The sequence below is a fragment of the Trachypithecus francoisi genome, unplaced genomic scaffold (genome assembly GCF_009764315.1).
Source record: "Trachypithecus francoisi isolate TF-2019V2 unplaced genomic scaffold, Tfra_2.0 Lachesis_group4, whole genome shotgun sequence".
NCBI lineage: Eukaryota > Metazoa > Chordata > Mammalia > Primates > Cercopithecidae > Trachypithecus > Trachypithecus francoisi.
In genome coordinates this window covers 71185417-71204942 of record NW_022681469.1, presented here as the reverse complement: position 1 = coordinate 71204942, position 19526 = coordinate 71185417, and the positions used below count along the sequence as shown (strand labels likewise).

The 19526-nt window shown below is 36.4% G+C and overlaps 1 protein-coding gene across 4 annotated transcripts in view; it reads right to left on the bottom strand.

The window, feature by feature from the left end:
• Positions 1-19526, bottom strand: part of CDK14 (cyclin dependent kinase 14) — a 604612-nt gene that overhangs the window by 234519 nt on the left and 350567 nt on the right. For all 4 annotated transcript variants that reach the window (XM_033194405.1, XM_033194407.1, XM_033194409.1 and 1 more), the window contains one exon: positions 13960-14080. In XM_033194405.1, the coding sequence (XP_033050296.1) occupies positions 13960-14080 (121 nt within the window). The remainder of the gene's footprint in view (positions 1-13959; positions 14081-19526) is intronic.

Genomic DNA, 19526 nt, shown 5'->3' with positions numbered 1-19526 from the left:
TCTTTTCAGTTCCAAGATCTCACAAACTGCCTTGTACAAAATAGGTGTTCAATAAATATCTTTAAAATGAGGGAATAAATGAATGAATTGCATAAACTAGTCTGAGGAGTACACACAAGATACTGCAACAGAAAAAGGCATTTGATTTAGAGCTAATATTATCATATGAAATTAAACACTAAAAAAAATCAACTCAGTAATTTCACCAAAATATCTAAACTCTAACTTCATTTCTAAGAGACTCCAAAGGAACTCCAGCAGTCTCCATGGAAACCTTTCCCTCCACTGTACAATTTACTCGAATGCTAACATTAAGAGATAGAGGTACCTTTGAGAAGGCCTAAGACAGTGTTTTGATTTTTACATGTAAGGAAGCTGTATTATATGTTTAAATGTCTTAGTGTTGGTTGCAGAATCAGAAACTGCATCTTCTGAATCCAGGGTTAGCAATCTCTTCATTATGCTATGCTGCTTCTGCAGTCAGAACAACCTGTCTTTATTTGGTCAGTCTGGTCAGGTTAAAAAAGAGGAAATAGAGATGGTAACTTTGATTTCTTCCCAGATGACACAAATGCCAGCAAAGACAAAGATAAAATCAAAACCAAATCTTCAAAATTAGAGGGTTTGGCAGAGAACACAGTAAAACTACCCTAGAAAACTGAAATCTGCCATCATTCCTAGTACACTGAAAATAAGATGTTGGCTGTGTTTTAAAAATGCTTAAAAATTTGGCCAGGTACAGTGGCTCACACCTTTAATCCCAGCACTTTGGGAAGCCGAGGCGGGTGGATCACCTGAGGTCAGGAGTTCAAGACCAGCCTGGCCAACATGGTGAAGCCCTGTCTCTACTAAAAATACAAAAATTAGCTGGGCATGGTGACACATGTCTGTAATCCCAGCTACTCAGGAGGCTGAGGCAGGATAATTGCTTGAACCTGGGAGGCAGAGGTTGCAGTGAGCCGAGATTGTACCACTGCACTCCAACCTGGGTGACAGAGTGAGACTCGGTTTCAAAAAAAAAAAAAAAAAGCTTAAAAATTCAACACAGACTCCCATGGATGATGAAGACTCTAGAGATGGAGTCTTAAAGTAATAACTCTAGGTTACATAGATAATAGGGAATATTTGGACTGTTTACATCCAGCAACCAGTCACAATTAATATAAAAATATAAATAGGAAATGCCCTCACTGAGGACTACTGTAAGAAAAAAATGAAAAATATTACAAGAAATAGCAGAGAAATATTATTTCTTGTATTATGGAACAATGAAAGAAGTTCCATTTGATAATTCATTTAAAACTCTACCAATGATGGCCCTTCTCTAAGGAATAAGCATAGACCAGGCAGAACAAGAAAAAACGCAAATTAATAAGCTTTGCACATCTTTAATTTCTGTTTATATGACAGCTGATGCAAAACAAGGAAGTCGTATTTTAAGGCTTGTCTCTGCAAATGTATTAATCCTTATGCAATGATGTAGGAAATTAGGAAAAATTTATTCACGGGTAATTATCTTAAAAATCAAAGCAAAAGACACATCAAGCAATCTTTTTCAAGAAACTTCATGTGGCATATTGTGAAGAGAAATCACTGCTAAAACCTTCATGTAAATTATCCTACTATAAGGAGAATTCTGAACTTCAATTTACACTATGTTAAGTTGATATATTTAGTTCCAGTCATCAAATGGCATAGCTAGACTTTGATGGACTATGGGTAAGAATGCTGAAATGGGCACTACTAAGATATATGACTGGATGATTGATATTTTACAGTAAAATATTTGACAACCACCTAATATGTTAGATAATAGATGTAAGACCTAAAGGCAAAAACCTTTCCAGTACAGAGTATCAGGGCCCATTTTTTTTTGGTGATGTCTGTGGGCTTCTTGGAATATTCTCAAATATTTGCTCTGGAATGTAGCTTTGCAGTCTGGCCACTGCACATACAACTTGATGATGCCTTTGGGGTTGTACAATGCAGTAGTGCTAGTGGGCGAGGCTCGAGGGCAGGAACCAGGTCTTTCTCACCTTGAGCCTCTCAACATTCTGTAATGTTTTGCTGAATGAATAAATGAATGAAGTGACTAATAAGGTAAAAGGGAGATTTTTGTGGGAAGGGAGCTACCCTGAGATTCTAGAGCTGTATTTTGTTTTGTTTTGTTTTTTTCTGTGTTACCACCAACCACACGCAGTGTGTGAGAAAAAACAAACAAACAAAAACAAGCACCTCTAATTTCAGGTGTTATAAAATGGTCACAAATAGAGGGAAATTTATTTATTTCTATAATAAAGTTTTTCATCTGTTGCAGTTTCCATTAGGCTATGAATATATTAAGTATTCAAAAACCAATATGGCAAAAGCTAACAATAAAGGAAGAACCATTTAAATTATCAATCAGAAAAAAATGAGAAAAGCTTTGCCAAGCTCAACTGAAAATTCAATTATATAAACATCCCACTCTTGGAATCTATTGTCTCACACAGAAATACAGAGAACTAGAAAATGCCACAGTAAAAGATGAGCTACCCACATGGGTGTAGGAAAATAGGAAGCTACTAGGATTTAGTCATTAGTAATTACTAAGTGACTGTCACATACTATGAATATGTTTTGTTTTATTTTTAATGAAATTTAGCAGGCTGTTTCTTGGACACTGGTAAGTTGTTTTAGTTGAATTCAAGTTTAGTTCTTTTTCAACTATTGCTTTATTTATTTTCTTTTTTTTTTAATGACATCTACCAACAGGAATCTAAGGATACATTTGAAGAACAAATTTTTTAAAAGACCCACAAATATCTAAGTTTATCAGTTACATAATATAGCATCTAAAATTAAGAAAGCCACCAGAACATTTAAGTTATAGTAATTCATACAGCAAAATACCAGCAAACAAAAATGGGATTATTAATTAAAATACACTCCAGGTAATGCAGTACTGAGGAATTAACTCACAATTGTAATAACAAGCACAGAATTCTCCATTTCCATCCTTCAATAAGCAATATGAAGTAGACATCCTAGTAACATTCTAGTAGGCATCTTTAGTAACTATTGTCACACAATGACATTTATAGAGGCTCCTAGTTTCTCTCCAATCACATTTCCATTCAGTCATGTCTTTCCTGTGCATACAAGTTAATGATCCACTTTTTCACCTTCACTGGATTAGAAATTTTCTATTGCCTAAACACTTGTTGAAAATGCTTCACTACTTTTGCTGGTTTTTAATAGCAAGCTTTTTTTTTTGGATTCATACAGCCCACAGATCCAAAGAACTACTTTCTGTAATGCACTCACGTAAAATTATTATCTCTTTAAGAATTATGACCTCACATTTTATTAACTTGCATCACTATCTCATCAACCAGTGTATGGCTTTCTTTTCAGGTTGGTTTTCATAAATTTGTTATTTTGCTAAGAGTTAAATGGTAGGGATTATAAACCACCACCACACTAAGATGCCAGCAGTCATGAATTTCCTGCCTGCATTATGCTATTTAATCGGCTCCCACTCATCAGCATAGGCAAGTTAAATTTGTGCCCCAGGAAAACCACAAATGTCTACATGGCAAAGACCCTTAGTAGTCAATGTTCACAGTTAAAGTCACCAATATTAAATAATCAACAAAAGCAGGGCATGTGGTAAAACGTGCATAGATACCCCTGTCTGGACACCTCTAGAATTAGGGCAGCTCCCTTCCCACAAAGATCCTTATACAATATGAACCTAATTTCCTTCTTTTTTTTTTTTTTTTTTTTTTTTTTTTTTGAGACGGAGTCTTGCTCTGTCACCCAGGCTGGAGTGCTGTGGCCAGATCTCAGCTCACTGCAAGCTCCGCCTCCTGGGTTCACGCCATTCTCCTGTCTCAGCCTCCCGGGTAGCTGGGACTACAGGCGCCGCCACCTCGCCCGGCTAGTTTTTTTTGTAGTTTTTAGTAGAGACGGGGTTTCACCGTGTTAGCCAGGATGGTCTCGATCTCCTGACCTCGTGATCCGCCCGTCTCGGCCTCCCAAAGTGCTGGGATTACAGGCTTGAGCCACCGCGCCCGGCCCCTAATTTCCTTCTTATACAATATGAGCCAGCCTTCCTTTCCTTTCCTTTTCCTTCCTTCCTTCCTTCATTCCTTCCTTCCTTCCCTCCCTCCCTCAGTCCCTCCCTCTCCCCCTACCTCCCTCCCTTCCCTCCCACCTCCCTCCTTCCCTCTTTTCATCCCTTCTGGACAACCTGACATAATATCAAGACATTCAAGGTGAGAAACCTCAAGCAGGACCCACTAACATGGCTGCATTTGTCTTCTCCAAAGTGACCAAAGTGTCAGTTAGGAAATAAATTTTAAACAAGGATAAAAGAACTCTAGGAGAAGGCACAAGTCCATGAGAGGTAACCTGTTTTGAGAAGATGTAGGTGAAGACATGACAATCTAGGCAGACCACAGGCAGTTACAGCTTCAAGTTATAGTCAGATTATTTACCTACAGCAACTTGGAAAAAGTTCAGGATGTAAAAAGTGTGAAGCTGAGTCTGACAGCTGGAGACAGAGGAGAGAAATGAAAATTTGTATGAAGAGCAAACTTTTGCCTCATAGGTCTTCTCTGACTATCCCTTATCTCACCCTAAACACACACCAGCAGGGTACATGACATTAAACCCAGGAGGCCTCAAATTGAAGATAAAAGTTGCAGTAGAGAGCAGGGTGAGGCACTGAGCTGAAAAAAAGGGAAATCAAGTGAAAAATGCGTTTACTGATGTATGTGACCATCAACTCCCCTTTCCACTCTGCTATGAGGATGTCAGCTGCCTGTAATCAGCATGTGAGGAGGAACAAAGAACAAGCCTTAAGATACTGACATCTGAGGACCTCTCAACCAGAAGTTTCGCTCTTTGTCTGAACAATATACAGTGAACTGACTGGTTAATTGGGCCCTTCCTAAGTGTATAGATTTATAGTGCTCAATGTATAAAAGTAAATGAAAAGCAAAAAAAAGTCCCCATCCCCGTGTTTAAGAAATAGAAATCAGAAGGAAAGGAAGCAAGAACAATTTCATATATGGAAGCTGAATTTTTTAAAAAAATAGAAGGTTTGTAAGATAAAAAGTTATATAAAAGACTTTAGAAAATAGAGGATTAAGAAAGGAGCTCCAATATCAAAGTAATATAAATTTTCTAGAAAGTGAAGACAGAGAAGATGGAAGAAATCATTTTTTTAAAAGAAATTCAAGAAGTTTCCTAAGAGCTAGAACACATTAGTCTTTATCTTGAAGGAAACTTACCCAGCACCAATAGAAAAAGACACTACCAAAGCAATATCATCATGAAATTCTGGAATACCAGGGATAGAGAGAAGAACCTAATTCCCTCCAGAGAGGAAGTATAAGGGGGCACACAAATGATCGAGAATGGAATCACACTTCTCAGCAGCAATACCAGAAGCTCTAGGGAAATAAAATAATGTACTGAAAATTCTGAGGAAAAAATTAATATTCAAGTTATACATTATCATTAATGATACACACTTAGCCAAATATCAATCATTTGTGAAAGTAGAACAAAGGCATTTTCAAAATACTAAGAATTTGAAAACTGTATCTCTAATGTATGCATTCTTCTAATGCACCTACAGGAGGAAGACATGGAATCCAGATAAAGGGAATCTGCAGTCAGTGACACTCCAGAAGGAAAATGGATCCAACCTAGAAGTGACTACAAATAGAGCTATAAGAGAACCAATAAGACATACTGAAATACTCCAAGTCTAGCAACAGCAGGAAGCCATGACTCCCTCTCCAACTAAGAACTAAGTGTTATTAGTGTGTACTGAGAGCTAGAGCCATGGGAGAGAAGCTTCCCTGAAGAAGTTGTAGTTAGTCATTTCCAGAAACATGGTCTAACATGGGGAAGAATTAGGGAAACATACACAATCACTCTCTCCTCCCACTTGTTTTTGCCTGAACCCAGCTGGAAACCAGTAAGTGATGGCAGCTCAGAGGATGCAATTCCCTAGGGGTCAGCCAAGTAAGACACAGGGCAGGACAGAAGACGGTGGGGAACAGACTGGGAAGAGAACAGAGAATAACCAGCTTAGGACCTACAACACCATGCAGAGACAAAGTGGGGATGGGGATGAGTGGGGAGCAAATGAAGTCTGAGATAAGAAGTGCTACATTGTGCTAAGGCAAGAAATCAGAAAGCCGAGAGAGGAAAGTTTCAATAAAATGGTTGAGGAAAGGAGATGTAAAAAAAGTAAATGGAACTGACAGATCTGCTGTTGTGTTTGAGAATTTGAAAAATATGTTTTCATAGGTAATTGACAAATTCTTCACAATTAGCCATAAGAGCAAAGACAACTAATAAGAATCACAGACAGTTATTAAGTCCAGGAAAAGCAAAAGGTTATACAAGAAAATATATAATCATAAATACTACTTGACTTTAAGCATGAATAATATTTATAAATGTTCTAAGACGAGATATAGATTATAAGTTAGTATAATGAAGGTTGACAGAAGCAAGTTAAATCCTCATCTACCATAATACCTACTTAGTAGACAGTGTCGAAAATAGTAAATCAATGAATAGCAATATAAGCAATTTAAGACAGACAGAAGTAAAGTACTATGTCTAAAAGAGTTCAAAGTAAAAATAAATAAAACATAATTAAAAGCAAACAGAGTTAAAAGTAGTTGCTTCTGGAAAATAGGATTAAAGGGTGGGTATGGATGAGGCAGAAGATCACTGTTTTTCTATTGTTATTGTTGTGGTGTGTATTAGTTATGGGTTATACTTGCAATAGGTTTTATTGTTACAGTTTTCTGGTTCGGAAACTGAAGCTAGGAGTAGCTAAGGAATCTGTTCAACTAAAATCACACAGCTAAGAAGTGGCAGAGGGAAGCTAACCTAGGTTTTCAATGTGCTTTCTACTATAACAATGCCTCTCCTTTACACAGCAAAACACTGCTAGTAACATTTTGTGAAAGTTGTCACAATCAAAATGGAGTCACTTGTGTTAAAATCCCTGACAAACAGAGCTGAGGAAGGCCATGAAGGAAGGGTTTTCATGAATGAAAACTATCACAAAAGGCTGCAAAAAACACAGCCTGGCACAAAGGCCACTGCAACCTTACATACACAAGAAAATACTTCTATGAAGACATCTGCCTGCCCAATGTCAGACTGCCGCCACCCTTGTTACTGATCTTTGTAGTCAAGGAAAATTATCATAAAAAATTATGTAATTCTTCTCATTTTCCTTTAAAAAACCATTGTCGGCCGGGCGCGGTGGCTCATGCCTGTAATTCCAGCACTTTGGGAGGCCCAGGCAGGTGGATCTCAAGGTCAGGAGTTCGAGACCAGCCTGACCAACATGGTGAAACCCTATCTCTACTAAAAATACAAAAATTAGCTGGGCATGGTAGTGGGTGCCTGTAATCCCAGCTACTCAGGAGGCTGAAGCAGGATAATCTCTCGAACCTGGGAGGCAAAGGCTGCAGTGAGCTGAGATTGAGCCACTGCACTCCAGTCTGGGTGACCGAGCGAGACTCCGTCTCAAAAAAAAAAACAAAACAAAACAAAAAAAACACCTTTGTCTTCCATCACCTTCCTCAATATTCCCATTTTTGTAGGTCTCACTCTTGGGGCCAGGCTGGAGTGCAGTGGTGTGATCATAGCTCACTGCAGCCTTGAAATCCAGGGCTCAAGCCGTCTTCCCACGTCAGCCTCCTGTGGGACTATAGGCACCCTCTAGCATGCTAACAGAATTTTTATATTTTGCTGAGATGGGATCTCAGCATGTGGCCCAGGCTGGTCTCAAATGCCTAGCCTCATGCCATCCTCCTACCTTGGCCCCCAAAGTGCTGGGATTACAGGTGTAAGCCAACACTCCTGACTACATATTTCTAAATTAAAACACACAGACACACACACACACACACACACACACACACACACTCTGTCTCTCTCTCTCTTAAGATGAGAATATCCTGGGCCAAAAATTATTTTTGATTATCAAGACATAGACAGTGTGTTAATTTCCCTAAAATCAAATAGAGCAGCTTTTATATATCCCATAGCACCCTTGGATGCTACACCCCAATAGAAATGCAGTATTTTTAGCTTAGCTGATTTACATTCTAAGAGTTGATAAGAACACTGTTCTCAACATTTGTGGAGTTTTATATTTCTTAAAAAATTTTACATGTAACCATCTCTTGTTATTCTCACAAACCAGTGAGGCAGCTGAGTACACCAAGGGTTATAATAATGTCATGAAACTGAGTCTCTGTGATTGGCTATTTAAAAATCACCCAAAAACCAGTTTGTGGATAGCCAATTATTGTGCAAATGTTGATTTAAAATGGGGAAATTTTTATTTGTTCTTAAAGAGATTTGGTAGATCAATGCCTCATTTTACATATTATCATTCATCTAATTTATTGACAATAAATGACCAAACATATGCACACACAAATACTCTTTTTCTCACAAACATACACACCAATAAACAACAATGGAATATAAAAACTATAACCACACTAGACATTTTTTTTTGGAGACGGAGTCTCACTCTGTCGCTCAGGCTGAAGTGCAATGGTACGATCTTGGCTCACTGTAACCTCTGCCTCCCGGGTTCAAAAGATTCTTGTCTCAGTCTCCCAAGTAGCTGGGATTACAGGCACGTGCCACCATGCCCAGCTAATTTTGTATTTTTAGTAGAGACGCAATTTTACCATGTTGGTGGGGCTGGTCTTGAACTCCTGCTCTCCGGTGATCCACCTGCCTCAGCCTCCCCAAGTGCTGGTATTACAGTTGTAAGCCATCGTGCCCAGCCCCACACTAGATTTTTGACAGAAAAATAGAGGTGCTTCCTTTCAGCATCCCAAAGCTATCACTAAATTTGGCACTTTGGTAGCCACTCTAAAATGCCACAATAACCTAATATGAGAGAACTGTACTTACAGAGATCATTTGTATTAGGCAATGTAACATTAAGTTTGTTGCAAGGAATTTGAGTTTGTAGTCAGCAGTCTTTAGTGTGAATTAAATACTTGAATGTGTTAAGTCTCTTCTGTTTAGCAGTATTTAGCAAATTATTGCTCTAGTGTATTATGAGAAAGGTGACCACATGTCACAGTTACTCTGTTTTACACCTATTATCCCGGCAGAATTATTAACTCTCAATGGTGTCCTGGTATAATAATAAACTAGAGGGTCATCCTGATTTTAAGGGACTTCCATAGTGGGAGTAGGCTTAGAAACCATGGCTGCCACCATGAGATCAGCTTCAATCTCCTGGATGTCCTTCTGACTGTCCCCAGTTCTTTTGTTATGTTGTATTGCATTTCGGTGGCTACACCAACAAGTCACTTGGATCATGCATTATTTGAGCAGTTCTCAAGAACTCTTAAAGAGGTGTTACATTTGACAGTAACTAATTCATATGCTCCTTGGTCTTATGACCTGATTAATTAGAAATAGTACAAACAGTGCTGACAGATAGATGATTCAGCATAACTCATGAACTCAAATTCTCATTCTTACTATCCTTCAGTTTAAAATGAACTCATTCATTTTAGCAAAAGTAATAAATGAGTAATGTCTAGGAATTGGGAAAATATTAATACATGCCAGCATTAAGTACTAGTCTTGTGAAAATGTATTCAATCCAATGATTCCTGTTGTAGTTTATTAAAAAAAAAACAAAACTCTTCCTTGCATAAAACTAAATAGTAAAATCTCTTAAAAAGTTGATGGCAGGAGAGAAAAAGAGTCCACAAGCTGTTGAGAGACAGTGAAAGACACCCATTATATTTGAGCTATACAAAGGACATGACTCAGAATATAACCTAAATTATAAAATCTATGTTTTGCTGTATTTGTGTTTTGGAGTTGCTCTACTGGTAAAATAAAGATCAATTTGTAAACAAATCATCTTAAGAGATTATGTAGTATCTTGTAAAAAGAAAGGGCTTTGAGTAGGTTATCCTTGAGTTTGAATGTGTACTCTGTTTACTAACTGCATGACCTTATCCATATTATTTAGTCTCTCTGGGTTTGGTTTTCTCAAACTGTATCATGGTAAAATAGGTAAGTAATTAAAATGCATAACAGGGCTCAAAATACAGTTTGTGTTCAATAGAAGTATCTATTGTTGTTACTATTATTATCACTCAAGTCTCAAATCAAACCACAGGACCTCATATAGAGCAAATTGATTTTCAGAGTAGGGGCTATGCTAGAGCTAATTTGTGATTCTTTACCTTAAAACATTAGTAAATAAACCTAAATCCTAAGAAACATTATTTTATTATATACATTTCCTTGGTTCAAGAAAGATCATTAAAGATGATGGCAGAATTTTGTATATTGCCAGTATGTATGGTGATTAGGCTTATTTAAGAAAAAAGCAAAGCTAAATGGCCTTTTAATACTTAATAAACAGGCAATTTCTTTTCTAATATATGCAAAATCAATTTTGATGTGGACATTTTTCTATATATCAAGAGTGGTATGGAAATTTTTTTCTAACCACCCAGCTGCTACAATGTTAAATAAATTAATTTTAATCTTAAATCAGAGATGTAATAGAGAAATGGATGATTTAATATGCAATCTCATTACATTTGACAGGCTTATTTATAAATGACTTGTCCCACATTTTGACAAGCATAGTTAATATGTTAATTAGCTTTTTAAAAGATGATGAAAGGAAGAGACTGTCATGCTATCATTCTTCATATACTGTTGGGGTGTTGGGGAGTACTGTAGTTGATACCTCAGGGTAGTGCTACTATATATTTTACCCACCCCCAAAGCACTGTGGTCTTGATGAGATAATCATTTATTAGCAGAAAATGACTTAGTCACCCTATTTTAAAAATTAAGCCCTTAAAATAATCCCAAGTGACCTTCTGCTTTTCTGCTTTCAAAAAACAAATGCAGCTCTAAACATATTTATGAACTTCTACAGAGGAATATACAGCTTATTTGGAACAATGACCTCAACTGAGCAGAGCTTCCTAGCAAGGGAAGAACTACACAGAGAAGCTGCTTGTTACATCTGCACTTCTCTTAACTTCTCTTATTGTAGCTTTCAGAATGCAGTAAGCCTTTTTGGTTTAGAAAAGCTTAGCAATGATTTCCTATGCCTTGACTTTCAAAGAGTTATAAATCCAAAAATTAAGATAAGTTATACAGAGGAAATGCTCAATTTGATTCCTCTGCTTAAAATTTCCTTTACAGAGGGAGACAGAAGCATCAGAAACTATCCATTTTGATAAAAGCATCAAAAACTAGCTATCTTGATGAGTTCCCAAATCACACAGGGTTGTTTGTTTATTGCAAGTGTTGGAGACCTGGAGGAGGAAATCATAACACAGCCACCTCTGATTTCCATCACTTGCTGGCAAATGATAATGCATATGTGTCTTCATTAATATTTTTATTTCCTGTGGCTATTTAAAGAGAAAACTGGAAAATGGAACACTGTACAGGGATCGTTAGTTTTTAGTTACTACCTTACTGCCCCATGCTGATAAATGAACTGTAAAAAGGCCTGAAACTACTGCCACCTGCCTCCCTGCTATTCTCCATGGGTTAATATTTGCACTTCTCTTTGCTGCAGCTGAGCCATGACTCAATTATAGTCCCATTTCTAGTTCTCTGAAAACCCACCATCGATGTCATTGATTATGCAGAAATCAGTGCCTATGAACTTCTCTCTAACTGGAAAAACACATTTTATTTGACTTATAGGATAATAACAAGATAGCTTTTAGAAAATGGCTTGAAATGAAATCAGATTCAGATAGGCAGGTGTACCATAGATATAACGTAGATTTTAAGGCTTGGAAGTGAAGAGCCGGTAAGCATGGGAAGCTGTTCAGAAATAACACATTCGCTATTTGGTTCTGGCGATGAATAATCTTGGCATGTAGACAAAAGGGCATTTGGGGTCTACTATTTTCTATCAGTTTTCCTCCTTTCCACTTAAATAACAGTCTTCTTCTTGTGCTTCCATTATGTCTCTGTTCAAAGCAAATTGGCAGAAAGTGTCCAAACTGTCTTCCTTGAGAGAATGAACACACACACGTGGAAGAAGAAGTGACACACGCTGGAAATCAAATACTGAGCTACACCTCAGAAACACACATATTATGTCACAGTCCATTTGGTTCTTGGTGATTTTAAAGGTTTGGGAAACATTAGCCACTAGTATGTAAAAAAATGTTCTTGAGGGTAGAGTCTTAACTGAACTGCCAAGCAACTGACACAAAACTGGCTCCAAGCCACAGATGTTTCCAACCAATGTTTTATTAGCAGGGTCCCTAACTGATTTCACTGAAAGACAACCTAGAATTTCCATACCCCAAAAATAGAGAAAAATCCTTATAACACAAGAATCTTAAGTAATCACTATTTGCATAGCCAACTATAAGTCACGAAGTAGGAAAGGGATAAGAAAGTAACTAATATCCTGATTCATTCATTGGCCTTTATTTTCAACTTTTTCTGCCATTACACTAATTATCTAAATATCTGTTTTACCCAAATCCCTGTGTTGGGAAAAAAAATATAACTGTGTAAACAACCGTCCCCCCAAAAAAGCCAGGAAGTGTGATAAAATAAAGATTAGCTCAGCCCTTTAATGACAGATGATCATCTTTATTCTCAGTGTTTTAGAATATCACTAAAATGCTATTAGATTTAGTATAAGGCATTACAAAATTATGACAACAGATCTTAAGCTGTATGATTGTCTGATTTTCTTGTAGCTCTATTGAAAGCTTTAGAGCTACACTTCAATAAAAATAAATATGTTCTCATGTACACAAAATGTTGCAGGTATCCTCAGTGGCTTTAGAAATCCCCAAGTCTCATTCCTAGGGAGGGCTGCTGGAACATAAAGAAATCTGCACTGTGCCCTAGATCATGAGAAACTTGATTGTTTTCTCACCATAACATTTTTGGTTCAAAAACATCAGGAAAGAAGCCAGGCCTCATCACAGGCCAATTTATGAAAAGGGAAGATTACTGGGGGTAGAGGACTGAAGTAAGTATACAACAATAAGATAAACAACACATACTGCAGTTTTACTGAGGTCATAAACTTACATGAACACACAGAATTCTACATATGGGGGCATAATCATTAAGGGAAGATGACTCCTATTATAAAACAGCCATGTGCTATGTAAATTGTTTTACTTTGGACACAACTGTGAGTCTAGAAAAGAAATTTTTCTATTAATAAAAGACACGTTCAACAGTCTGTCCTTCGTGCCAAAAATTAGATTATTCCCTTATTTGATTGTTTGATTTGGCTCACACTTAATAGGGAACTCAGCATAGTTTACCATTAATACTAATTATGAATTAAATCTTGACAGTCATTGGACCTCATAAAATAGATTTTTAAAGCTTTGCTAAAGCATGTGTGAAAGTGAGACCTAAAATTAAACATACAATATTTTTTTAAAGTAGTCACTTTATTTCATTTTGGATAACTAATGTCAGAAGTTTTCAGGTACATACTGTGAGTCAAATTGGTGCCTAACAGTTACACCAAAATTTTCAGACCACTCATTAGAGCTTTGTTGCAAATTTAAACATACTCCCTGCTACTTCAATCCTATTGCCGTCTGGAGATATATACTTCCCTTATTATAAGATATAGTCACAAATTAAGACTCTTAGAGAGAAAAATCATGATACTGACAGTTAGAAAAATGTCTCTGCCCCTGTCCATCAAGAACCATTACCACACACCATCTGCAAAGGAGACTCTAATTAGAGAACATTCCCAATCATGTTTTTAAACATCCAGCAGCATGGCCACATGCAGGCAAACACTCCTGCACCATTAATCTTCATTCAAACTGTTAGGATGTTTGTCTAGGCTTGACCCAGACCAAGCACTACAGATAGATTAGCAAGAGTAAAGCTTCCATTTCTCACCACATGTCAAGGCAGGTGGAATATTCTGTGGAGCCTAGAAGGACATCTGGAGGTCTGTACCACAAGGTAACCACTTCATTGGAGTATGTGTGGCTAGGGACGGATTTTGCTCTTGCAAGACCTGTGGGTTACATGAAACATAAAGAAGTTTAACAGGCATTAGCAAAACAAGGGAATTTAAATTTGAATGTTCACGGTTTTAAAGGTCAAACCTGATCTTTTAATACAGAATCAGGAGTGCAGTGTCAAAGTTAATAAAAAGCTGGGGAAAGCATATTGTGGTTTCTGTTTTTAATACATGCTAATAACTATTAAAACATTTATATTTCCTAATAAAGCACTGATGTCATGAATCTAATAAAATATCAGCAGAGTACACAAATAATTCATAAACTATTAATAACACAGGAGCTTAGAAGTCTCTTGAATTTTTTAGATTTATAAGTATTGTGAGAAAGGGTTCCTTGGTCAAATAACTTTGAGAAAAAAATAGATTTAGAAAGTTAAAGAATACTTAAATTGTGAAACTTCTCAGTTTTCTTAATTGTTCTAATGTGTATTGTGAATCTGCAAGATGAGAGTATAACACTTTCCTTGAAGAATTGTCCTACAATTTCTTGTGGTTTCAGTGTTCTGTCAAATACTCACTAGGAAATGCTTATTGCAGAAGCTCTTTTGAAAAAACATCTAAATAAATAAATATAAAGGAATAGTCAAATCTGGTACATACATTGATGAGATTATATATGATAAAATAAAATGTCCTCTAAGAATTCTTTTAAACTGGGAAGGTGTTAAGTGAAAAGATATATGCAATTTGACCTCATAACCATAAATACTCATGCACAGAATAAAGATTGGCAGGTCTGTTTTTTTTTTCCCTCTAAAAAGGAAAAAAAAGAAAAAAGTTTGGCAGAAAATACATTTAAATGTCTTCAGTGGTTACCTCTGGAATATGGGATTATCCATATTTTTTAGTAACTTTTTCTGAGTATTTTCCCAAGATTTGTGGAATGAATGTGCAATTATTTTAAAAATCACAAAATCTACAGATGTCATTTTTTAAAAGAAAAAAACCTGTGTGACAGTTTTCCATCTAGCTGTATTCATTAGTGACAAGAATAAAGTACTATTTACTGTTACAATGTTTGTAGCACTTAAAACATTTTTACAGTGAACTTACCATAACATATTCATTTTACTGTTCTATTTAAAATTTTTTATGTAGTAGTAAGGAAATGACTTTTTCTTATTTATTAAATGTAGCATTCCATTTTCAGTATTATATGTAAATTTTAAAATTAATGAGACAGCTGGTAAGACAAAGAATTTCTAATTAATTCACCTACGGTTACAGTGCCCCAATTTTTTTCTACAAGTCAGTTTTAATAATAATGCAATGGTATACTATAAATTGGCTAATATTTATAAGTATTCCATATTAAAATATACAGATTACACACACACAGACATACTTACACATTCATGGTCCCCAGTTTTTCTGCACATGAATGGAGTAACTATTTTTGCTAACAGATTTCTATAACAATATCTTCCTTCTTTCCTCTGCAAGGTTTTATCCCACCTTAATTCACGCAAAATTGAACAATAGATGGGACAATCAAGATGATAAAGTGTGGCCAGAACTTGGTAATCCCATCAAAAGGGTTGGTTCTTCCAATGACTATGGTTCCATATGGAGACTAAAGAGCTAGGCACAAGTCCTGAAATAGGTTCTGACTTGTTCCATATGCTGTTGTCAAGTCAAATGGGATGCTAAAAACATTCGGGCTTGATTCTCTTGGTTTTCCTGAGGCCCTGTTGTCAGAAAGCTAAGCCAGAAGGATGAGAGAAGGAAAAAAGTTGAAGATTTTCATTGACAGCTCAGACCAGGCTAGTTATAAAAAAATTGCGATGTCCTCAGTTGTAAAGGGGAAAATAAGACCACAAAATAACCTAGAAGTAGTATAAATCAAAATAACCACATGTAATTTCAGATCAACTATGCTCACTCTGAATATGAGTTTGCTAGACTGGTTAAATATTTTTGGAAAGTATAAATAGAAAAAAGTGCTTTATCTACATTATTGTCTTTTTTCCCACGTTTAGGCCAATGACTACTCGAATTTTATTCAGATGAGCCACATAACTTCCCAAAACAACAGTAAAAATAGCTTTCAATATCTAACTTTCCAAAGCTTAATTAAGACTGAGTCTCTTAAAATGGTTTGCATGTAAATGTGTCAGATAGAGTGAAGAATGTTATTACATTTTTAAGCTACATTACTCTACATTGCTTGAGAAAAATTCTCGCATCTCATTTGAATATAGTTAGTCAATTAAAACAATTTATTGTAGAAAGTGTCCTCTATATTGATCGACAAAAAGTTCTTACCCTAAAAATATCTGTTTGGTTAATAAGATAAGAAAATCCCAAAACTTTTCAGGAAGGGAGAAAATCATTAAAACAATGACTCAAAAAACAAAAATAAAAGAAAGACAAAAAGAAGCAAAGAAAGAGAAAGAAAAGAATGAACAAAAGAGGAAAGAAAGAGACTTTGCAGTATAAATATATACATTTTTAACAAATATTTTTGGTAAAGATATTGATATGTGTTTATATAGTTCATGCATCAAAACATGCTTACTCATGCAAAATTTATTAAACTACATTCTTCAGTTGAAAGAAAACTGTAGGAGAGGATTAATTAGCACAGCATGTGTGAAAGCTTTCTTTCTCTGTTCCTTGTCAGTTGCTATGGTTACACTACAGGAAGAGAGCTACACTACCTTTTAAAAAAGATGCAGTTCATGGATTACTATCAAAACTTCTTATATTAATGTTTAGTTTGATTTAAAAGTCAAAAAGCAAAATGCTAACCAGACAAGTTCAGGTTATATGTACGTTGCTGCTTTGGCTGAGTGTGTGCTCGTGAAGGGGTACAATTTCCGATGGGCACTTAAAATGGCTTGCATAAAATTCAGTGTATCCAACTTCACGGTGTTGACATTTCTAACTAATGAAAGACCCCAGAATAAAGGGGATAATCCTGCTATTCAAGCCCTACTGCCAATGATTCAAAGTTGAGCTGCCCTGATACTAGCATAGCAGAATCTTGGGTTTCTGGAGGAGTTAAGAAGTTTTATAGCTAACCTCTTATCCAATAACAAAATTCCTCCTCACATCTCTATGATGGTTATCTTATAGATAATATCTGCTGCTACCCTGAGCCTGGTTCTACCCTCTGGCATGGACACAGAATAAATCATCGGATAGTGCTCCCGACATTTTCCCTAAGCAGACCAGCCATTCAGCACCAAACAATGAAGACCCTTCAGGCCTCATCATAATAGCTCTCTCTGCTGCATTAGACTCTGCTGACCACTCTCTTTCTTCTACATTTTCTTACTTTATTTCTCAGATAGAGGATAGTTTACTGGAATGACTTAGTCTCCTTCTGGGACCTTCCCCTTTTTGCCCCTTAAATGCTGGTTTTGTCTATAGCTATATATACATATGCTCAAACCAGTGCTTTCTCAAATATATACACTTTATAGGTCACTGGGCCTTATGTCAAGTTTTTTAACTGTCATCCATAGATGATTTCGCCCAAGATTTTATCTCTAGCTTATACCTGTCCTTGGACTTCAGACCTGGTTCTATGTATTTCCCTACTAGGCATAGGTGCTACATGTCCTACAGGCACTCAGTATAATTCCAGCCAGAAGTAATACAGAGAATACACCAAAAGAGTCCAGGAGCAAATGCATTTTACTAGTAACTATTTTAGGTTCCAAAAATAGCCAAGGTTCTTTTCTTTTAGCTGTACACAGATGTAAACTAGAACTTATATTCCATGTACATTTAATTATTCCCTCAAATTCCAGTGCATCCTTTTCTTTGTAGGTGGTAAAATTGGCTGGGGATTTCAGCAATCTCTTTAACTCTGTGAAAAAAATTGCTCAACCTAGGATAAGGTTCAGAAATGATAACTCCCATTCCTTTGCTTTGACTAAGGAACTGAGAAGGAACTGGCAACACTGACTTACTCCTTTCTAACTAAATAAAATTAATAACAGCAAATCTAGCTGAATTTTCAATAAACTAAAATGCAGTATAGAAATAGTACCTTTCATTACTTCAGAGTCTTTCCAGAAAATAGACGAACACTTTGTGTTTGTCAGTGGTTTCATATTATATTATGGAGTAACTCCCACACCTCTCTCTCAACATACCTTACTCCCCAAATTAAACAATCAGAAAAAAAAAGTCTTGCTCCTAGTTAATCACAAAATCAAAATTTCTAGGAGAAACATTCCTTTCTTTATCACTTGGCTCCAGACAGACATAAAATGCTTGGATAATATTTTACCATAAGATAGTTACACTGGGAAGGGAAAGACTTGAGGCCTTCTCTATTCCATGAATCAGTCCATGGGGTGAAGGCTTTTGGACTTCATTCACATTCCACAGCCAAAGACTGGCCAAAAATTTATTTTTTGGCATAATTTTTAAATGGAGTATTCTCCCTCCTACAGGATTTGTACTATATTAAATATCTTATGATGTGGTAACACTGTTTGAAGATACTCTATTGCTGCTATTATAGAGTATCAATAAAAAACCAACAAACGTTTTCTTACGGTGTTCTAGCCTTTAATCTTTTCTCTCTGTACTTGACAAGGTTTCCCTGAATGACTTTATTTACTCCCATGGCTTAAGTTACCATCTATATATACTGATGATCCCAAACACATATTGCTAGCATCAACCTTCCCCTAAAGCTTCAAGTTTCTCTATCAAAATGTCCACTTAGATCTTCCATGATAGTCCACAGGTATCTCAATTAAACATTTTTCCTGTCTCCAATTTTCCAACCAGTACTACATCCTTTAGCATCTCCAGCTGACTGCTGTACATCACCATCCATCCATTCACCAAAGCTGGAAGTCTTGTTTCAGTGTAGTCTCCCTCCACTTACAAAATCACAAAACCCAGTGGATTTTACTTTATAATTTTCCATCTTTTCTTCCTCCTCCTTAGGTCCTCATATCATCTCTTGCTGGATTATTACACTAGCAAGTCTGACCATGGCACAATATTATCTTCAAAATATAGACAATAAATGATGTACATTTATTAAAATTATTTTTATTGTTGGCCAGGTGCAGTTGCTAACACCTGTAATCCCTGCACTTTGGGAAGCCAAGGCAGGTGGGTCACCTGAAGGCAGGAGATCAAGACCAGCCTGGCCAACAGGGTGACACCCCGTTTCTATTGAAAATAAAAAATTAGCTGGGTATGGTGACACGTGCCTGTAATCCCAGGTACTCGGGAGGCTGAGGTATGAGAATCGCTTGAACCCAGGAAGTGGAGGTTGCAGTAAGTCGAGATCACGCCTGGGCAAAAGAACAAAACTCCGTCTCAAAAAACATAAATAAAAACAAAAATTAATTTTATTGTTTAATTGGAACATTCCTCAATGCGAATAACAGTAACAATAACAACAAAAGACTTAAATGCCCAATCTACTCATATAATCACTATGAGATGTGGGTACCCGCCA